The sequence below is a fragment of the Equus asinus genome, chromosome 5 (assembly GCF_041296235.1).
Source record: "Equus asinus isolate D_3611 breed Donkey chromosome 5, EquAss-T2T_v2, whole genome shotgun sequence".
Lineage (NCBI taxonomy): Eukaryota > Metazoa > Chordata > Mammalia > Perissodactyla > Equidae > Equus > Equus asinus.
The window spans coordinates 102,929,769-102,952,431 of NC_091794.1; the positions used below are offsets into that span (position 1 = coordinate 102,929,769).

At 58.2% G+C, this 22,663-nt stretch overlaps 1 protein-coding gene across 7 annotated transcripts in view; it reads right to left on the reverse strand.

The window, feature by feature from the left end:
- KAZN (kazrin, periplakin interacting protein) overlaps positions 1-22,663 on the reverse strand; it is a 1,021,370-nt gene that overhangs the window by 42,396 nt on the left and 956,311 nt on the right. For 4 of the 7 annotated variants that reach the window (XM_044769730.2, XM_070511013.1, XM_070511014.1 and 1 more), the window contains 4 exons: positions 17,021-17,157; positions 11,830-12,000; positions 4,865-5,054; positions 2,101-2,231 (listed from right to left, as the gene is read on the reverse strand). In XM_044769730.2, coding sequence (XP_044625665.1) covers positions 2,101-2,231; positions 4,865-5,054; positions 11,830-12,000; positions 17,021-17,157 — 629 coding nt within the window. Of the gene's footprint in view, positions 1-2,100; positions 2,232-4,864; positions 5,055-11,829; positions 12,001-17,020; positions 17,158-18,204; positions 18,379-22,663 lie in introns of all 7 variants that reach the window. The other 3 variants (XM_044769729.2, XM_070511012.1, XM_044769731.2) reach the window with 1 other exon arrangement.

Below are 22,663 nucleotides of genomic sequence, written 5' to 3' on the forward strand. Positions count from 1 at the left end.
GCTCCTCCCGGTGGCCGTACAAAGCCTCCCCCCTACATCCCAGGATCAGCTGGCCCTGCCTGGGGCAGACGTTATTTGCATCACAAGTCATTACTAGGGAGACCCCCTGGTGGTTGTTTCCAGAATTGCGGGCAAAATGCCCATGAAACATTGCGTCACTTGGGCGAACATCCATCAACTTCCTCCAGCCTCTCTGTGCTGAGACTATGCATCTGCTCTAAATTAGTGGCCAGTACATGAGGGGATGGCGGGGGCGGGGGGGTCGCTAGTCCAGACTGGGCCGTTCTTGCTGGTGGCAGGTCAAATGCCTGAGACCCGAGGGTTCCCTGGAGTTCCCTTCAGGGTCTCCTGGCTCAGCCGTGTGCACATCTGTCGAGCTGTGGGGTGAAGGTGGTTGAGGGCAGGCGGATTGGACAAATGGTAGTTTAGTCTGTGGTCCCATCTCAAGGTTGCAAACAGAACTCACTGGCAGGCAGCTAAGATAGGTGTACCCTGTGTAGGGCCACCTTTGCCAAACTTATAGGGAAGAGAATGAGGCCGAGCTGGGCAAAACGCTGGCCCGTGCCAAATGCACTTCAAGAGACTCTTTCTGCAGAATCAATTTCCCAGCAGCATTTCGGCTGTCACAGCCCCCTTGGGTCCACCGTGAGAAGACACAAACATATGGCCCGTGGGAAGGTGTTCTCGTCTGGGGCGTGCACGGAGACCCGGGGTGCCGGGCTTGTGCTGTGGGCGTGAAGGCACTGCTGGCTGTGGGTAGAAGCCATGGTCCCTCAGAACTAGAGAACAGGTGCCAGAGGCCCTCCAGGGCTCACCTTCCTTGTCTTGGTTCTGTCAGTCAAGATAGCCTTTGTCACCAGGGTCCTCTCCTGGGGACAAGGGTAGAACCCACTGCTTCCTTAAAGCCCCAGTTAAAACAGGACTCCAGCACTCAGTGGGGCCCCAGCCTGCAAGCGACCTGCTCCTGGTCCTGACGTGAGCGGGCCCTGCTGCCCGTCCCCAGCTGAGGCAGCTTACCCTACATTTAGTCTTAGCTATTTCTGTAAGCTCTGCCTTGTCACTGTAGATGGAAACATTGCTTCCATTATGATTACTTGTATATAGAAAAGTTACTGCTTTTTATAAATTGATTTTCAGCCAGTACCGTTATATACCAGCTTATTATTAGATCTAAGAGCTTTTCCAAGTTACTCTCTTGAGTTTTCCAGGTAGATAATTATGTCCTCAGCACGTGACGGTCAGCCTGTCTTTCCTTCCCACTATCTTCACCTCATTCCTTTTTTGCTGTCTGTCTTGCTGGTTGATAAAGCATCAGTCACGGAGGTTTTGAGAAAGCCTTTTCCTTTCTTTTGGAGCCATAACCCTACTGTGTTCTCTGTCTTCAGGACATGGCAGGGGAGCCCTCCGTATTATGAACCGTGTGAGGGAACAAAAATGACAAGTGGCCCCCACACCCTGGCCCCAGTGTTTCATGTCAGAGCCTCCACAGGGCGCCCTCCTGTCCCACTGACATTCACCCACTCACTCCTCGGGAGCCTGTCTCCCCTACTCATCATCGAGTTAGGTGACCAGGGACCTGTGCCTCTTGGTGGCTGGCACCCAGTATGCAATCAGAAAACGTTTGACTAAATAAGCAAAGCGAAAAACTTAGAACGAATTCACAGGATGTCTCTCCAGAGGCAGTATGTGCCAAAGCTCCTGGAAATTCAAAAAACTCCGGCTCTTCCCTGGACGGAGGATGAGAGCTGACTCTAAGGGAAGTGCAGGGGTGCTGGCGAGGCCCGGCTCCGGAGGGCGAGGTCTGGGAGGAGAAGCCCACCAGAGGGAACCCTGGGCTGCTCAGACCCCGTGGCCGACCCAGGCCCGCCTTCCTCTGGACTTTCCTTGCCCTCCCGGACACAAGGAGCACACGGGCCTCATTTCTTTCTCTCCCCACATCCATCTCTTCTTGCAAAAGGAGAGAACAGAACAGGAAATGCCTTCGCCAGAGTGCTCCCTGGGTGGACGAGAGGAAACAGCAGGTGCGTCTTCACCCCTCCACCCCCCGCTTCGGGGTCCGGGCAGGGCCCAGGGCCCCGGCCCAGCGGCTGCTGGCCTTACGTTGCAGAGGGAGTGTGTCCGGTGTCGAGGGGAGTTGATGTCGCTTGGCGTGGATGACCGGTCGCCTTCAGCGGCAGACGCATCGGAGATGACAGAGGGCTGCCGGGAGTGGCAGGGGCTCACCCTGACCGCTGGAAAGCAGGGACAGCTGGTGAGTGAGGGATGGAGAGAATGTCCTCGCCTTCACTGCCTTTAGATGACTCCACCCAATGCCCCCGTTATACAGGTGAGAACACTGAGATGGTGAGAAAGAAGAGACTAGCCCAGCTCTCCGCCCCTCTGTTCCACGGCCCCATATGCCACCAGAGAGCAGCCGGCAAGAACAATCTCCCATAGCCTCTGGATGCAATTAGGCCTCCTCCTAAGCAGGGTGAAGGAGAAGATGATGCAGAAGTTTCCAGGAACCCCAGTGACTGTCCTCACAATGCTCCCAGTGCCTGGATGTTCCCTTGACCGGGTTCCATCCTAACCACTGGTCAACAGCAGCTTCCCAGGCAAGAAGCCTAGAGGCCACCACCGGCTCTCCTTCCCCCACACCCCACACCCATCCACCAGCAACGCCTCCATACGCAACTCCCAATGTGTCCACTTCTCTCCAACCCCACTGCCACCACCTGAGCCCAGGCCACCACCGTCTCGCCTGGAAGATCATGGCGTCCACCAGTGGGCCTCCCTGCCCCCACTCCTCATATGGCAGCGAGGGCTAGCCATCTGGTCACCCCGGGGGGAAAAAACGAATGCTCCTCCTCCTGGTCACTGAGGCCCAGTGGGATGTGGCCCTGCCCAGCCACCAGCCTCAGCTGGTCCCTTGTCACTGTGCTGGAGTCACACCAGTCTTGTGACAGCACTGACACACCCCATGTCTCTCCCGCCTCGGCCTGTGCTGGCCCTGCTGCCCACTGAGTGCATCTCATTGTTCGGGTCTCAGGCTGTCCCAAGGCCTCCCCCAGATCAGCTCTCCCCACTGTCTTTTCCCCATCAAAGTGCCTGTTTTCCATTGATTTCTCTCCCTGCCCCAATTACAGTCTGTCATCATGCTATGTGTCAGCCTATTTACAAGTGTGCTGTCTGACTTCACACCTACAATGTCAGCTCCGTGTGGGAGGCACCCCAGGGGTTCTATCCATGCTGGACCCCGAGCTCATGGTGCTGGCACACAGTAGGTGCTTGAGAAATAGTCATCGAATGGAAGGCTCGGCTGGGAAGGCACAGCCCGGAAGCCCACCTGAGGCCCCCAGCAGAACACTTTCCTGTCTGCAGATGCCGATGGGTGGTGGATGGAGAAAATCCCTACTGTTCAACACGACTGACGGAGGGCCTACTGTGTGCAGGCAGCATGCGATCAGGTGGGGCGATATTACCAAGACAATCCTTGGCCCCAGTGGCCCTATGGTCTACTGGGGAGGTTGTGGGGGTGGGGGTGGTGGCTTTGCAGTTGGGGCTTGGGTTCTCAGCTCAGTGAGGGCGGGTCCCAAGGGCTCTGAAGGCCAGCTGCCTGTCCCCAACGTGCACCTGCTATGCAGTGGCAGCCACGCACAGGAGGGCAAAGGAATGGAACCAGAGGGCCACATATGTGCAGAGGAGTTTGGGGCTTGTCCCGTGGGCAGAAACTCAGATGCTGCCTGGAGGCCAGGCCCCTCCTCCCCCTCAGAGGTCAGGTGGGAACACCTGTGACATTTATGTCCACCTCTCCTGGACATCCTGTGATTGGGTGGAGTTGTCAATCACGGAGCTCCACTGCCTCCCCTGACAAAGGCTGCCCATGTGACCCAGGCTGGCCAATCAGCATACCCAACCCCTTGGTCCAGGGATGGGCATGTGACCTGGGCTGGCCAATCAGGATCCATCCATGGGATTTGCTATGGACACAGAGAAAGAGAGTTTCTTTTCCTCAAGACTTTTGAGCTGCAAGGACCTTAAAAGCCTGAAACTGTTGGGGACTGGTTTGCTGCCTCACAGGAAGAGCGCCTCAAGAGGAGGCCAAATGGAGGCAGGCAGAGCTGAGAGATGGAGAGATGGTTAGACAGACCCAGATACTGTCTGAGCCTCGGGGTCCAGCCAAGCCTGAGGTCCATCTCTTAGACTCTTCAGTCATGTGAGCCCACAGCCTCTGCCCCACGCCCCCTCCTCTGCTACAGTGTGACCCACGTCCCCTCCTGCTAGAGTGTGACCCACGCCCCCTCCTGCTACAGTGTGATCCACATCCCCCACTGCTGCTACAGTGTGACCCACGCCCCCTCCTCTGCTACAGTGGGACCCACACCCCCTCCTGCTACAGTGGGACCCATGCCCCCTCTGATGCTACAGTGGGACCCACATTCCCTCCTGCTCCAGTGTGACCCACACCCCCTCCTGCTACAGTGTGACCCACGCCCCCTCCTCTGCTACAGTGGGATCCACGCCCCCTCTGATGCTACAGTGGGACCCACACCCCCTCCTGCTACAGTGTGACCCACATCCCCCTCCTGCTACAGCGTGACCCATACCCCCTCCACTGTTACAGTGGGACCCACACCCCCCCTCCTGCTACAGTGTGACCCATACCCCCTCCTGCTACAGTGGGACCCACACCCCCTCTGCTGCTACAGTGGGACCCACACCCCCTCTGCTGCTACAGTGTGACCCACATCCCCCTCCTGCTACAGTGTGACCCATACCCCCTCCGCTGCTATAGTGGGACCCATATCCCCCTCCACCGCCACAGTGGGAAGAAAGAGGCGGCCCCCCCACAGGGTGGCACGCTCGTGGCTGGGGCAGCACTCACCTTGCCGGTCGGCGGGGTGGGGGGGATGCGAGTGGTAGAGAGTCTGCTGGCTCTGCCGGATGGCTGCCGTCAGCGGGAGGTCCGCCTGTACCACCCACTCCTGGTTGCCGTTGAGCACCGTCTCGCCCGGCATGGCGAGGGAATGCCGTTTGGGGACGTCCTTGGTCAGTGTGGCTAAGGACTGCTTGGCCTGGAGAGAGAGCCAGGGACAGGAAAAGCATCACATGATGGAGAGGCCCTTCTGGCCTGCTGTGCGGCCATCACCCTGCATCGTGAGAAAGGCCCGAATCTGACCTCTGGCTCTGCAGGCCTCCCCCGAGGGCCCACTTTGGAGTTACCCCTTAGTTCCGGCCAACACAAAGCAAGATCAGAAATACAGAAAGAGGAACCAGGGATGCACTTATGACCCATTCTTTCGGGTTCTCCAAGGACCAGCTGGGATTTGAAGGAGATGGTAAGAAAATGGTGCTTTGGCTTCCATCACCTCAACTCCTCAATTCAACCTGCGATTGCCCCCAAGAGGCACCATACTGTGCAGGCTGGGGACAGGCAATCCTCCACCCGGCTCCCCATCACACGATGAGAATGAGTGGGCACGAAGAAGCCAGGGACAGGGGTGGGGTGAGAGTCAGCCAGCTCCTTTCTCTGTCTGGCGTTTGAGCTCTCTGCTTTGGGACATCTCCCCCAAGGGTATGTAGGTTTTATTAGAAGTGATCTCAAATTATTTTGGGAGAAAAGGGACACATATTAGAAATGTATGAATGCATGTTCTTTTTATCACAGTCAATTTCTACTTCCCACGCAGCTCCCCAGGCTCGGGCTAGGACAGAGGGAGATGCCCAAGGGTCTCGCACTGAGATCTCCAGTGAATCTGACTCCTCAGGGGGTCGCTACATATGGCAGAGCCACCGCGACTGCTGGCTTTGCCCCTCATATGAACACAGGTAAAATGAAAAACCCTCATCTCATCTCTCCTAGCTCCAGAACATTCTATACCTTGCTCAAAGCCCCAGGCTCTTCCTGACAGAGCAGGGGCTCTTGAGAAAGATTCTAGCTGATGAATGGACGGTCCTTGGCCTAATGCCTCATATACACTCATCATATTGATGAGCTATGTTATCTTAGACTAGTCACTGCCTTCTCTGAGCCTCAGTTTCCCCATCTGTATAATGAAAGGCCTAGACCAAGTGGTCTTTAGGGCTCCTGCAGCTCAGACCCCCCACGAGTCTGTGACATCACTCCCCTTCCACTACCAGCCCCCAGGGAGTGTAAATCCATACAGCAGAGGGGAGGGAGAGGGAGGTGTCAGCAGCCAGGTAATAACCTCCCCCAGCTTAGAAAACCCTCATGTACTCAGTGCAATAGCCCTAGGTCTCGAGTAGGGAGTGTGGGATTCTCTGGGCTCGACAGAGGAGAAACCAGAAGATCAGAGAGGTTAAGCAGTTTCCCCAAAAGTGCACAGCAGGCACAACATCCAAGTTGGGCCCCAAGCATGGGTCCCTGACTATGAGCCCCACCCAAGTGGGTTCCATGGTGCCCATGCTCCTCTGGGGCAAGGAAACACCTGGCATGAGTGATACAGACCCTGAGTCCATGAGGCAGAGAATGGGGGTGTGTCTGGTCACCACAGAATCCCCACCCCCTGGCGTGGGGCTGGGCACACCCAGTGAAGCACTCAGTGGACATCTGCAGAGTAAATGGGAGTGGGCCTCTGCTGTCTGGGCAGATGGCCCCGGGAACCAGTCTGTTATGCGAGAGCAATGCGGCGACCCCTCTGCTGAAGGAGGAGCGAGGCTGGGTGTCTTTGCCACGTGCTGGCAGCAGGCCCAGCATCACGGACTCATGGTCCCTGGGCCACCGCGCCTCACTCAGGATCACATCTGCTTTCCCCTCCGGGTGCACGAGCATCTCCTGGCCCTCATCCTGCACCACTCCATGTGGGCGGCTGCTTCTTGGGGGGGCACCCCTCTGCCTTGCTTCCTCCTGCCCAGTCCATCATGGGTGCCTGTAAGGTGGGCTCAGGGGAGAGAAATGAGCACCCAGGCAGGTCTGCCATCCTGGGGTAATTTAACCCTCGGCTCTGCCCTCTTGCAAACATTCCCAGCCACATACACAGAAAGCACAGGAAGGTCCGAGCCGCCCCTGAAACAAGCTGTCGTTTAAGGCTGCACAGAAAGAGGCCTGGGCAGGGCCACTCTCCTGTCCCCACCCGGCTGTCTTCTCCCAGGTGGGGCCTGGGAGTGGCACCTTCTGACTCAGCAGGTAGCCTGACATCCTTGCTACCTGACAAGGGGGAGGTCCCCTATGGAGATTCCTGCAGGCTGCGGGCGTCTACCTGTGAGTCTGAAGCACAGGAACCTCTCCACCGTCCACCCTGCCTGCTCGTGACCTGAAACCTCGGAGGCAGAGCAACAAGGGCGCCGTGAACTGCAGACGAGGTGTGTAAAGCCTGAATTAAAACACACACACACACACGCACACGCACGCTCCATCATCTCCCTGTGGCAATCTCTGAGGCGCTTCTCTGACGAATCTCTTGCACTAAATGCAGTTTAATGCTGGGAGAGACCCCGGAGCTCTGACGGCCTCTTCTCTCCCAGCCTCCGCCCCTTCCTGAGCCTCTGAACCCAGAGCTTCGGGCTCCTGGGAATTGGTAAGTTGGCTCAAACCCCCCCATGTGACAAAAGTCAGACAGAACTGGGTTCAAACTCCACTGTTACTAGTTAACTCTGTGTGATCCTGAGCAAGTCACTCCAGCAAGTTAGCAACTGTTATTCTGACAGTTTCTCCCTCACAAGTCAGTCAGATGAGGAGTAATTCACACGAAGGCCCAGGACACTGTCGGCCTGTTGTCACGCTCAACAAGGAGCAGCCTCGGTGGCTGAGTCAGGATTATATATGGCCTCTCTGAGATGGGGCGCTAAGACCCCGGAGGCAGGCAAAGGCGAGCTGTGCGAGGCCCTGCCCTTGCCCCGCTCTGGGTACCGCTGACGAAGGCTCCTGACAGCCCGGCCCGGGGAGGCCACCGATCTGGAGGCCACAGTATATCCCCGTTAGAGAGTGCCTGGCCCGGAGCGGCGCTGCGAGTGCTGCCGAACGGAACCCCTGGCAATTCCGGGGATGGCTGCTGGTCTCGGAAGGGCTGCCCGGCCACAGGATGGAGGGTCCCGGGCAGGAACCTTGCACACAGACACAAGGAGGTGCGTGTGCGCCTGGACTCCAGGTGCACGGATGTGGCGTCTGCACCAAACGGGCATCCCACTGGCTACAAATGAACTTGACCACCCTCTTTCTGGGCTGAATACCGGCCAGGACCTTTTCTCCGAGCTCAGGGTGGCCGGCCCAGCATGGAGGTGGAGCACGAGCTGATGAGGCAAATACAGGCTGCACGTGACCTCCAACCACTGTAGGCTCGGGAGTGGAGGGGAGGCTCCTGCGGGACAACGGGCTCGGCGGGTCCTGACCTCACGGGTGGCGGCCAGGGGCCCGAGCTCAGGCCTGGTGCTCGGAGCAGGCTGTGGGCAAGGGCTGGTCCTGCTGGTCCAGGATGGCGATGGTCTTGGCTGGGAGGTGGCGGCTGCGTGGCGGGCTGGTTTCCCCAGAGAGAGGGAAGGGGTGGTGCCAACTCAGGGCACGGCTTTTACAAAAGGGACTGAGACCATCCTTGTGGTCCCCCTGGTGCTTGGTCCTGACTCTCACGCATCCCCCACCGTGCCTGACTCGCACGTGGGCCCGTGGTGGCTGGCATTTTTACAGACGAGGAAACTGAGGCCCAGGCAGGTTAAAAGGGACTTGCTCAAGGTCACACAATGACCGACTAGTGGAACGGGCCCGAGAATCCATGCCTTTGTCCTGGTGCGGGCCGAGGACAGGATGGGTGTAGGTCTAAACATCAGGAAACAACAGCTAACGTTCATTGACCATCTGTAGCTTACCCGCCCCGATCCACCACCACCTCACTGCTTTTCACATTCACCCGGAAGGAAGGTCTTATCCCGATTTTATACACGAGGAAACTGCGGCTCAGAAAGGTTAAGTCCCTTGTCTAAGGTCACACAGCCAGAAAGATGGCAGGACCGAAACTGGGACTCTGTTAGAACTGAGTGGCCAGGGCACAGACAGACGCAGAAACAAGAGAATCGCATGCTCGATTCTTGAGAAGCATCCTGCCGAGGAGGGGTCCTCACCCTGGGCGAACTCCCCCTCAGGAACACCTGGCAATGTCTGGAGACTTCTGGGCCCTCTCAGCTGGGAGGTGCTCCCAGCCTCCAGCGGGTGGAGGCCAGGGATGCTCCTCCACGTCCTGTGGCGCAGGACGGCCCCACATCAGATACTTGTTCAGCTCCCAACGTCAGGAGCGTGGAGCGGGGAAAGCCCTGCTTACAGAGTGCATGCTGAACTCTAGAACCGCTTCGTTCTGAAGCAGCAGCACGGATGGAAGACAAGGGCAAGAAGCGGCTCCAGGGACAGGCTGGCGTCTGAGGGAGGCCCAGGATCCCAGGGGCCGCAGCCCGTCTCCCAGCCCTGCGTGTGGCGGGCAGGCCCGTGGGGGAGGCTGAGGGACGAGCAATGGCAGGGAGGGGAGGGGCCTCCCTCGGGCACCGTCTGGATGCCCTTTCAAAGGCCTCCCAGTGGAGCCATGGCATCCCGGGCACAGGGACTGCCCCATCCCAGCCTGGCCTCTCCACTCGCTGGGCAGCTCTGGGCGAGGCCCCGCACTCTGAGCCTGGCTCCCCCTCTGTGAAATGGGCACGTTCAGGACATACACGTCACGGGAGTGACTGACTGCTGACAGATACGGGTTTCTTTGGGGGGTGACGACACTGTTCTGGAATCAGATCATGGTGATGGTTGCACAACTTTGTGCACACACTGAAAACCAGTGAATCGTACATCTTAAAAGGGGGCCTTTTAGGGTATGTGGGTTACGTCTCCATAAAACAATATAGTGAGAAACATATACGCACACCCCACAGGGTGGTCCCACGGGGCCAGCGTGGCTGCAGAGGCGAAACTGCTCCACGAGCGGCAAGGCCTGGTTCGGCCAGGAGCTGCCATCAGGAAACGTCCCCTCCCCAAGGGCGGTGGCTGGGCGGGGCCTCGGTGCCCCCTCACCAGCACCAGGAGAGGCCTCTGCTGCTGGACAGCCCAGGAACTTGGCTCTCGTTTGGTCGCGGAGCCCTGGAGGCCTCCGGGTCGTGAGGTTCTGTGGACGGTGGCTGAGGGAGGGGAGCTCCCGTCAGGTGGACGCCCAGCAACACTGGGGCTGGTACGGCTCTCAGGAAGCCCCTTCCGCCTGCCTCCGTGCCCTGGGCAGACACGGCCTGTGCTGCTGCGACAAACAAACCCATCCCCCTGAGCTGCCGACGTTCACCTGATGCTCACACGAGCAGAGCAGTGAGGCCTTCCAGGAGAAGGAGGCAGGAAGTTGGGATTCGTTAGCCAGAACGGAAGCAGGCTGAGGATCTGGGCATGGAGAGGGTGGGAGGGGAGGTGAGCTGGTTCCCAGTCCTAAAGACCCCAGAATCCCCAGGAGGCTGGAGGCCAGGGCTCCAAGGCCAGGGAGACACCTCGGTCTGTGCACGGGGCACTGGAAGGCCCAGGAGAACAGGCCCTCGCCCCACCCTGCACCTCCGCCCACGCCTGCAGCCCGGGAGCTCTCTGTCTGGGCTGCAGCAGGCTCTGCCGGCCCCAACGGTGCAAGACCTCCGCTCCTTCCTGCCTGCAGCTCCTACCACTAGGGGTCAGCCCTGGACAAGGAGACCCAGGTGGCAGAGCTTGGCCCTGGTCCTGGATCCTGACCTGCCCCCAGGGGGGTCTGGTCCTGAAGGAAGTGATGGTAGAAAACCTTCGTGTGGTCATATCATCGCTCATCATGAACAGGCGCCATGCTAAGCGCTCCCCTTGCACTATTTCACTGACATCCTCACAAGAGCCCTATGGGGTTTATGCAATCACCCTGTTGAGACTTGATGGAACTGAGGCCCAGAGAGGTGAAGGGGCCTGCCCAAGGTCACACAGCTAGGAAGTGATGGGGGCTGGATTTGAACCAGAACTGGGGGCTGTCACCACATGGTTAGCCCTCAGCAGCGCTCTACGAGCCATGGGGGTCTCCCCATTTCACAGGGGGTCCCTGTACACTCTCCTCCCAGCTGCTGAATCCCCGGTGGTTTCAGAGCCCCTTTAAGCCAGGAGGTCTCTGGAGGTACCCATCCACCTTGTGGGGAAGGCACAGTGGGGTCAGACCCTCACCCCCACCCCAGTTCCAGATAAACGGCACTGAAGCCCAGAGAAGTTCAGTGAGTGGCCCAAGGTCACACAGGGGCAGGAAGAACAGAACGCCAGGGTTCCGGACCTCGGTGCCTACTGTAGGACCGGACACAGCCCTGGGCTCTGACCCCACATGTGAGCTGTGCACTCTGCAGAAAACACAGCGTTTGTAAGTTTTTCAAAGTTTCTTTTGGATTAGAAAAAAATAAGATTTTTTTCCTTGACAATCCAAATAAGACATTTTCACTCCAGATGAAAATAGGGCAAAAAAAAAAAAAAAAAAGGAAATAAAAGTCACTTGTAATCCTACTGCCCAGAGATAACCAGTGTTAATTTTTTGTTGTATTTTCTCCCAATGTTTTCCTAAACAAATATGTACATTTTAAACAAAAATGGGCATCTATTATTATTTTTTTACAGTCCCCTGGGAGTGGGAAGAGCGGATGGTCAGCCAGCATCCCTGCACCCGGCCCCGGGTGGGCGGATGACAGGCTGTCCCCGGCTTGGGGTGGATGTGGAAGGGAGCTGACGGAGTACCACAGACCTCGCCTGGCCTGTCGCTCCTCCATCCTGCTCTGCCAGCCCCGCTCCCTCCACGACTCGGGGGTGAACACACGCCCTGTCCCCCGGCACAGGCTTCCAGCCGGTGCCCGGGACCCGCTCTGGGCCTGGGAAGGGGGGGGGTGGGGTCTCACCATGGCCAGCTCGGCCTCCAGCTCCTTCATGCGGTTGTCCTTGAGGTCCAGCTGGGAGCGCAGCGCCGTGGCGTGGTCGGTGGCCTCCTTGGCCTGGCGCCGCAGCTCCCACTTCTCGCGCTCCAGCAGGTCCTTCTCCTTGGCCAGGGCTTTCACGGCATCCTCGCTCTCCTGCGGAGAGAGCACCGGGGCGTTACAGCCAGGGCTGGGGCCCCTCTTGGCCCAGAGATACCTAGAGGCGCTGGACCCCCGGGGCCAGAGGCAGAGCGGGGAGGCCCCTGGCGCGAGGCTAGGCACTCCAGCTCTGGAGTGAGAATGCCCTGGGTTCAAACCCAGCTCTGCCCCAAAATAGCTGGGGGACTGGAAGAGAGACAACTCAGGAGATGCTCAGTGAATACGTTTTCAGTGAATAAATGAGCAAATGAATGTCATGGGTAAGTCATTTTACCTCACCAAGTATCAGCTTCTCCATACTTAAAATGGGTATGGGTGTGAGGGGGGTCAATACGACTTGTTTCAAAGAATTGCTGTAAAGATCAGATGACTTCACGGGAAAGACTCAAGAGTGTGACGACAGTTGGTTTGGGGCTTTGGTTCTGTTGTTTGGTGACGTGTGTGTCACAGGAAAACAGGGACACAGAAGGGGACACCTGCGGCCCTGTCGCCTTGGCTGCCATGGGGTCCTGCCAGCGCCCTACAAGGTCACAGCTGATGACAAACAGGCTGAGCCCCCCCTCAGCTGCTGCGTCTGGAGGCAGCACCGTCCCCGGCCAGTCACCCCGGCGCTGCCCCGGCCGGCCCTCCTGCGAGATGTTTCCCGTGTGATGCTGAGGGCAGGCCCACGGTGCCAGCTGTGCCCTTCGGGGCCGAGCCAGCAGGCGAGGAGCAGAGGGCTGCATCGGGGCGTGGCCTCTGTGGGCAAGAACCGACTTCCAGAACAGCAGGCGCCCTGCCCAGAGGAAGGGTCCCAGCAGGCGCCCTCCCCACCCTCCCAGCCGTGGTCCTCCCATTCACCAACCAAGAGCCAAACTCCAGGTCTCCGTGTGACCTGGGACCACGGAGAGAGGCGGACATCCTGTCTCCTCTCACAGCCTCGTCCCCAAGGGCCTGAATCCCAATGGCCAGAGACCAGGAGCCTGAAGAGGCCCCGGCCCTTTCTCACGGCTGTCACAGCACGGTAGCTGTGACTTAGGTTCTGGGGAGAGAGACTCTGGGTCAAATCTTGGTTTGGCAAGGACGAGCTGCAATGACCGTGCCTCAGTTTCCTCCTCTGTAACAGGGACCCACATGTGCTGCAGGGGTCATGGTGAGGACTGAATGGGATCATCTGCAGCATGACGCTGGGCACACAGTGGGCGCTCCCTCACTGCACGCAGGTCCCCGCTGGGAGGTCCTCTCCGGGCAGCTTCCCTGAGTGCCCATCGCAGAGAGCGGCCCAGGCTCTCTCCAACCCACTTTTCGTAGTGGTACCTGACATTGGTCGTTGACCCGACAGTCACAGGTGCCATCAGAAGGCACAAAGCAGACAAAAATCCCAGTGCCCTCGGAGATTCTGCTAGAGAGCCTGCCTGCGTGCTCCATGAGCACAGGGACTTCCCTTCGGGGCGTCAGCACACACCCAGGCCCAGCACAGCCGCCAGGAGCCGCTGCTGAGTACGCGGATGAGCGATGAGTGGTGGCGGCTGCCTTGCCTCCTGCGAAGACCAGCCTATGGCCGAGGGGAGGGCGTGTCTTCTGTGCACGGCCTGTGGCTTCTCAGTGTGGTCTCGGGAGGTGGCACGGACAAGTCCTCCCAGACTGTCGCTGTGCCCGCACTTTGGGGTCCGGGTGCTTGGTGTGAGTCTCGGCTCAGTCACTGCAAGCTGAGGGACAACGGCCCGGTGATTTTACTTGCCCAAACCTCGACCACCTCATCTGTGGACAGCGATGACACTGCAGCCCAGGTGACGGACAGAAGAAACTGGCAACGCCGGGTACAAAGCGACAGATGCACTCTTACAGAATCAGAAGCGAGACTCAGCGCAGGCAGGTGTTCCACGCTGGGCGTTTCTCCTCCTCTCTTTGGAGCTGTGTCTCGGGGTGGGGGTCAGTGCAACAGGTGACAGGCACAGCGCCCTAGGTTACACCACGTATCAGCTCAACACTTTCCCGCACCCACCCAGATGGGGAGCTCCTTCCCCAAGGGCTGAGCCATGTCCTGGGCGTCTGCCCTCAGGGCCCAGCAGCAAGCTTAGATCGTGTAAGGACCCAGGAAATGAAGCGTAAACAGTTGGGTACGGACCATCCCTTAAAACTGGCTGGTGTACAAGAGGCTGCTTTAAAAATGTCCCTGAATTAGGAGGAAGGTCCATCCACTAGGACCCCACCCCTGCTTCCTGGGTCCTCTGAGACCCTCTGGCTCTCCCAGAAGGTCTTGTCTGGGTTACCTTTCTGCACAGTTCTTGCTTCTCCATCAAGACTCTGCCATCCTCTAGAGGCACGACCCGCGACCACGGTCTGTGCAGAGCCAGCCATGCCGTCCTGCCCCCTGGGGGCTTCCTAAGAGCGGGTGATCACGTGCTTCTCTGGGTTTGCAGTGGGACCAACACCAGACACGGGCAGATGAGGGGCCCTGGAAGGGCCTTGAAATCCACGTGGAATTTCCATGAGCAAACACCTGACTCTCGATCCCCAAAGGCCATCATCATAACAATAACAAGCGTTTTTTTCCCCAGCTTGTCTTCCGTGTACCAGAAATGTCAGTGCTGACAATGCTGGGCTCTGGGTAGCTGCTGTCATGATCCGGATTTTAGGGACAAGGCCACATGGCTGGTGAGTACCGAGGCGAGATTCCGACCCTGCCATCCGGTCCTAAGCACTGGCCCCTGCCTCCCAGGCGCAGTGTGACGGTGAATTTTGGTGGCTACTTGACTGGACCAAGGGGTGCCCAGATATTTGGCCAAACATTATTTCTGGGTGTGTCTGTGACGCTGTTTCCAGGTGAGATTAGCATTGAAGCGGAGGACTCGGCTGAGGGCCCTCCCCAGTGCGGCGGTGTCATCCATCCACCCAGGGCCCACATCGACGGCCCGAGAGGCACAAAGTGCTCCCTCTGCCTGGTAGTTGAGCTGGGACGTCGGCCTTCTCCTCTCCTCAGACTGGAACTCACAGCACGGCCCCCCAGGTCTCAGGCCTTCGGACTCAGGCTGGACGCCAGCGGCTCCCCTGGGACTCCAGCTTGCAGACGGCAGACTGCGGGACTTGTGAGCCTCCAGAATCGCTGAGCCCATTCCTGATGATAAATCTTGGTGTGTGTGTGTATATCTATCTCACTTTGGAGAACCCTGAGTAATACGCCAAGGAAGCTGATGACCGGGGAGAGGCGGTGTGAAGGTCGGCCTGGGGACTGCCCCCTCCCTCTGGGGGCGGCACATCACTGAAAACTGTGGGCTGGTTCTCCAGCCGCTGCCCCGTGGCCCCTCCCCTCAAACAAGGGGGGCAGGTCTCCCTGCTGATGGGCACAGGGCCACCTGGGCAAGGTCTCTCCCTGCCTCCCCTGGAAGAAGGACCAGTCTCCCACGGGACCTGCTCCGGCCCCTCCAGCTGGGGGAGGAGAGAGGTGGACGAGAGGCAGGTAGTCCTGCGGACTGAATGTCTGCGTCCCCCCAAAAAACAACGCCCGGGGTGATGGTGTTAGGAGCGGGGCCTCTGGGAGGTGCTTATCCCAGGATGGTGGAGCCCTCATGAATGGGATTCGTGCCCTTATAAAAGAGACCCCGCAGAGCTTCCTCGCCCCTTCCCCGCTACGGGGCACAGGGGGGAGTCTGCAATCTCGAAGAGGACCAGGAAAGCAGGCAGCAGGGGGCCCTGTTCCTCCCCTCGGCTTGCACAGGGCACCTGCTTCCTGTCACACGCCATCTGCGAGGTCAGGTATGGGGAGGCCGACTCCAAAGGGACCCAGCTGGCCTGCCGGGGAAGGACGCGGGCCAGGGGAGGCCGACAGCCACAGCTCCAGGCACAGCGGGCGGCTCAGTGCAGGGTCTCTCCTGGGGCTGTCTTCACCATGGAGACGAAGAGAGCTGCATGCTGGGGAGGCGACGGCAAGGGTCACTGGCGAAGACCACAGTGGGCCGTGGGGACGAAGCATCTAAATTCCAATTCCGTCCCTGACACTCTGGCCTCTCAGCTCCAGCTCAGAGGCAGCAGGTGAAGGTGCTCAGGCTGCCAGACGTCTGAAGAACCGCTAAACCTTCATCGCCAGGGAAGACTCGAGCTCAATGAACCTCCTCCTCTGCTTCCTCCCCTGCGTACACCTGAACCTTGCCCACAGCCCCGGTCACGTGGTGTCCTGTACTTGAGGAGCTGTTCTCAAGAGTTTTTCTGCCCTGCACACCAGCAGGTCCCACCCATCTCCCTGCAGACACAGCGGCTCACTAAGGCCTGCTCAGCTGGGCAGATAGACTGTCGCCTTTAAGTTGTGGCACCCTCTTCAGCATGCCCACACCACAGATACCAGACAGGTATTTGCTGAACCAAACTCTTCAGTCATCTGACCATAAACTCCTATGCATCCCACAGTGCCCAACTCATGTCACCTCCTCTGTGAAGCCTTCCAAAACTCTCTCCCTGTAGGCAGAATGTCCTGGGGTCTTACTGGTGCTCCCTAGCTCTCTCTTCATGCTTTCACTATGGGTTAATATTAATAAGACACAGTAACATTTACTGAGCAGTTATTATGCACTGGGTGCCACGCTGAGTGCTCTGCCTTCATCATCTCATATGGTCTTCATCACAGCTCTGTACGGTCTGCACCATGACCACTGTTTTGCAGATGAGGAAACCAAGGCTCTGGAAGGTTGACGGAGATATCCAAGGGCACGCACATGGGGATCTGAGATCTGGGATCTGAACCCAGGCCAGCTGGAAGCCAGCGTTCACACTGTCACCGACAGGGCCATCCTGTCCAGGCCTGCTTGTCCAGGAGGCATGGAGCCCCCCACCAGGGGCTGTGCAGTTTCCCCTTGGTGCCCAGGCCTGGCCCACACAGCAGAGGCTTCCCCAAGGAGTACTGGTGACGTGAGCCATGTGTCTGTGTTTTGGGATTTGAGGGGCAGACCCTGTCCTGGGCTCAGCGGGGGGTCTGCATGTGCGGGGAGGGGAGGGGAGGGAGGAGGGGGGAGGGGAGAGGAGGGGGGAAGGGAGGGGGCCCGACCTTGCGGTGCTGCTCGTAGTTGCGGATGAAGTCTCGCAGCTGCTCCTCGCGGCTCTCCAGCGTGGCGTACAGCTGCTGCATCTGGCTCACCAGGTCCGTCTTCTCGCCCTTGAGGCGCTTCCGGTCGGCTTTCATGGCTGGGGACAGAAGAGCGGGTTAGTTCCTGAGACCCCAGCCACCTGTCAGCCCCGAGTGCAGATAAAGGCCCCTCATCTACCCTCTTTTTAACAGGTGAGGACACGGGTTCAGAAAGATGTGGTTTCTCTCCTGAGCGCCCAGTCACTCAAGGGCATTTCCAGAATTCGCGCCCGGGCCCGCCAGACCCTACAGCCTGGGTCTCATCTCCATGCTCTTGATCCAACCAGGGAGCAAGGCTTGGACAAACGTCTTTCTCCGCCATGGACGGGCCAGGTCCCCCCGTGTGGAAGAGCCCCAGGATGCGGAAGGGGCCCTGATTCTCTGCTGAAGCGAACTCGAGCGCCCACTGAGCCCAGAAACGGCTCAGCCCAGCATCTGCCCCATTTCTTCCTCAGGGTAAAGTGATGAAAAGCACGCAGCAAGGTGGGACACCGGAAGTATGAGCAATGGGCCAGCCCGTGGCCAAGTGGTTAAAGTTCTCATGCTCCGCTTCAGTGGCCCAGGTTCAGGGGTTGGATCCCGGATGTAGACCTACACCACTCATCAGCCATACTGCGGTGGCGTCCCACATATAAAGTGGAGGGATATGGACATGGATGTTAGCTCAGGGTTAATCTTCCTCAAGTAAAAAAAGAGGAAGATTGGCAACAGATCTTAGCTCAGGGTGAATCTTCCTCAGCAAAAAAAAAAAAAAAAAAAAAAGTATGAACAACAGAAGAAAAAATAGATAAATTGGACTCCATCAAAATTAAAAACTTCTGTGCTTCAAAGGATACCTTAGGAAAATAAAAAGACAACCCAGGGAATAGGAGAAAATATTTGCAAATCATAGATCTGATAATGGGCTTATATCTAGAATATACAAAAATTCCTACAACTCAATAATAAAAAGACAAATAACCCAATTAAAAGAATGGGCAAAGGATATGAACAGACATTTCTCCAAGAAATGGCCAATAAGCACGTGAAAAGGTACTTGACATCATCAATCATCAGAGAAACGCAAATCAAAACCCCAATGAGCTACCATGTCACGTCACACTCACCAGAACGGCCAAAATAAAAAGATGGACACGAACAAGTGTTGACACAGACATGGAGGAACTGCAGCCCTCGCACACGGCTGATGGGAATGGACGGAAACAGTGCAGCTGCCGTGGCCAACAGCAGGACGGTTCCTCCAGCGATGTGATGGAAAGTCACCCCATGGTCCAGCAATCCTACCCCCAGGCACATCCCCGAGAGAAACGAAAACACACGTCCACGTTTGTGCACAAATGTTCACAGCAGCCCAAAGGGGAAACCCCCAAACGGCCACGCTGACAAGTGGATTGAGAGGGGGGCACACCCATGCCACGGAGCATATTCGACGAGAAGCACTGCCCCGTGCTGCAGCGTGGATGGACCTTGGGGACCTTACGGGGAGTGAAAGAGGCCAGTGACGAAAGGCCAAATGTTGTATGATCCCATCTACACGGAACGTCCACAGGAAGCAGATGAGGGGCTGCCTCAGGCTGGGCGCGGCAGAGGGTGGGGGCTGGGATGTGGGGGTGCTCGCCAAGGCACGGTGATGAAAGGTAACGCCGATCGTGGTGACGGACATACAGCTCTGTGCATATGATGGGAACCGCTGAACTGGAAGTGGGCGGACTGTGCGATTCGTGAATTCTCTCTCCACACAGCTGCTCTCACGCACACGGCGCCCCACGCCCCCGGCAGCCTCCTGGTATGGCTGGGTAAGTTCTGCTCCCTCCGGACCCTCTCTCCTCACAGCACTGGCTCTTTGGCAAATGGAACGGCCTTGCTCAGGGCAGGCTCTGGCTGCAGGGTGGGCTCCCCTGCCTTTTTCCAGAGCCCCCAGAACTCTGGCTCCTCCCTGGAGAGAACACCAGGGAGGGAACTGTGGAGAATGTGGGGAGAGGGGCAAAGCAACTCCTTGGCTCCAGAAGCTTCCAGCCCAAGAAGGCAGAGACTAGTTATGTCATTTGCCCAAAGTTGCACAGCTGCGTCTGACCCCAAAGCCCACACATTGGCCCCTACATTTCGCTGCCTCTACGGTGGAAGGCCCCAAAGCCTGGAGGGTCCTGGCCCCACGGCTAGCTGAGGGCAGTGAGAAGGGGCAGGCCCGGCTGTGCCACCTCATCTCGTCCTGGACGTCCAACCCTCCAGACTCAGCCTGTGAATATGAAAGAGTCTGAGCTGCTGAGCTCCTGGCCCAGGGCCCAACATAAGCTGACGTCCCTCTGGCCCTGCAGGGGCCTCTTCCTCCTCCTGCCCTTTGCCTCTGTCCCTCGGGTAGAACAGGGTGGAGGCAGGTCGGCTGGGGCCATGTCATCACGTGCAGGGAGCCACGGGGGACCCATGCAGGGGGATGCTGGGTCTTAGCCAGCCCTCTAAATTCCAGCTCTGGGCTTCCCGGCTCCACAGCTGGACTTGTCCCCTTCACGGCAGCTGGGGCAGCAGCAACTCGGGTCACCACGGCCGGAACTGCAGGCCTGCCGAGCCGGGACCTTGTGGGCCAGGATGTCCTGGCAGAGCTGCAGAGAGGACTCATTCTCCTTCCTCTCAGGCAGGGGTGGCCCCACCAGGCCCCAGGGGAGGGGAGGGCAGAGCTGGGCTGATTCTGTGTCATGTACCTGACCGTGGTGTGGCCACATTACTGGTGAACCTCATCTTAAGAAAACGCAACATCTAGTGGCTGGCCCCGTGGCCGAGTGGTTAAGTTCGTGCGCTCTGCTGCAGGCAGCCCAGCGTCTCATTGGTTCGAATCCTGGACACGGACATGGCACTGCTCATCAGGCCACGCTGAGGCGGCGTCCCACACGCCACAACTAGAAGGACCCACAACGAAGAATATACAACTATGTACTGGGGGGCTTTGGGGAGAAAAAGGAAAAAAAGAAAATCTTTAAGAAAAAGAAAAAAAGCAAATACAACATCTAAAGACGTCACTGGCTTAGAAGGAATCTTATGGAGGAGCAGGGGGATCGGAAAGTTCCCCCGGCCCTCTCTCACCTGACCCGCTGCACCTGTGACGGGTGGGGGTTCATCATCCGGTTTTACAGAGGATGGAACTCAGGCCAGTAAGTGGCAGGGCACCTGCCTCAGGCTCAGGCACACGTCAGGCTGGCGGGGCATGAGAACCAGAGGGGAGCCCTGTGGACGGGAGCAGCTCCTGGTGGGGCTGCTGACCCAAAAAAGCTACCGCTGTGGCTTCCCAGGGGAGCCTCGGGCAGACCTCAGCCCCAGTGCCGTGTGCACGTGTGTGGGGTCACGTCTCTGCCATTTGGTTGGAAGTTAACCCCCGGTGGGCTCCGATTTGCCTCCTCCTTTAGCCCCTCTGGATGAGAATCAAACTCCAGACTTTGCTCTCGGTGTCTGGAGGCTCTGGGAGGGCGACCACCCCCTTCTCTGTCGCACTGACCCCTTCTCCGTTGCATCCCTGGTCCTTTCTTCGCTTTTGGCACGTGCCCTTGGAGCGGGGTGATGCACCCTCTTGCTGGCCTCCATGGATCCTCACTGCTCCATCCTTGCACCATCCATGTGTGTGCTGGAGAAGCTGCGTGTGCCGCTGTCCCGTCCATCAGTGCAGGGCTGTGTGTACATGTGTGCACATCTGTGTTGGCAGCCGTGGTGGTGGGGCAGGGGGCTATGCCTCCCCCATCTGACTGGGGCTCCCTGAGAGCAAGTGCTGGCTCTCTGCCTTCAGATTAGCAGCTCCTCCCTAAGAGGGGACCGAGAGCTCCCCCAGACTGTGGGATGAAGCCCCTCCTGTGAGCCAGGCTCCATGCTCGCTGCTGTGAGGGGGACAGGGACAAACGAGACATGGTCCTCACCTTTTGGTGGCTGACGATCTGATGGAGGAGACAAACCCACATGCACATGGATGACACTAGTCTCCACCCACCCTCCTTCTTACCAAGAGAACCCCAATTTTGTCAGGTCGGCTAAAACACTCAACTTTCCAAGCTCCCTTGCAGCTGGAGGAGGCATGTGCCACAGTTCTGGCCACTAAGATGTACAGAGAAGTCTATTGAGAAATCCACTGTTTTCTTCATGGAAAATGGTCACAGTACGCTGGCAGTAACTCTTGCCTTTTGCCCGTCCATTTTCTTTCTGCCAGGAACATGGATGTGACATCCTGAGGCACAGCAGCTGTCTTGTGAGCACAAGGACAAAGACACAAGCTGAAAATGGGGGGCAGACAGACAGAAGGGGCCTGGCCCTCGATGGCACCACCCAGGCCAGGGTTCCTCATAACAGGAGAAAAATAAACCCCACTCTCCATGGGATTTCCCATTAGGTGCAGCCCAACACATCCCTAACTGACACAGCCAGGCAAGTGGTGAGGAGTGCCATCACCTCCCCACATGAGGCTGCATTCCTGGTTCCTACACACGAGCTCCCTGTGGGGGGGGGGGTCCCTGCCCTGCCCACCGCTGGGCTGGACGCTGCCAGGCAGACAACCTGTAAAGCTGAATCTCTGAGAACGAACGCCATGTGCAGGTCACTCAGGAAGGAGAAGCCCTTTTATTTATTTATTTATTTATTTAAAGATTTTCTTTTTTTCCTTTTTCTCCCCAAAGACCCCCGGTACATAGTTGCATATTCTTAGTTGTGGGTCCCTCCAGTTGTGGCGTGTGGGACGCTGCCTCAGCGTGGTTTGATGAGCAGTGCCATGTCTGCGCCCAGGATTCGAACTGATGAAACACTGGACCACCTGCAGCGGAGCGCGCGAACTTAACCACTCGGCCACAGGGCCAGCCCCAGGAGAAGCCCTTTTGAACCACCATGTGAAAGAAGCCGTCGCGGGGTGCTCGGCCCAGGTTTTCAGAAGGACAAGCGCCCACAACCCGCTCCACAAAACGCACACGGAGGAATGGGACCGGGGACTCCTGCACCTGCTTGAGGTGAGACATGGGGGTGCCTATTGAGCCTGAGTGTTCCCGAGGGTCCAGGCGCCATGTCACCAGACGGGTGCTCCCTGAAGGGCAGGGATCACACTGTGAGTCTTTAAGGAAACAAGGAGGGTAGCACGACAGACCCCCAAGAAGTACTTTTAATACACACACAGCTGTGACAATGACACGAGAGGATGCTCCCTTCCTGGTTGCAGGGACGCTTTGATTTCTCCGTCAAATCCCTACTTTGACGTCCCCAAGACTTCCTGAAGCAAGATGAGGTCTGTGAGCCATGACTGTCTCTGTGACAGCCTCCTGCCTCGGCCTGAAGCCCCCGCACTGCGCTCGCCTCCCCAGTCGCCGGGCTTCCCCTGGGCGTGTCCCATGGCAGCAGCCAGGACGGCGGAACCTCTGCGAGGGAGACAGGTGAGGTTGGCTCCTGGGACTGTGGGGGCTCCGGGGTGGGAGCGAGGCTGTGTGGGGAGGGAAGTGCTTTTCTGACTCAGAGGAGGGTGGATGCTCGCCCGAGGGTGTGAGCAGGGCCAGCCGCAGCCCCTCGGTGATGCGCTTCTCGGGGACATCACTCTCAAGCTCCTGAGGGGGG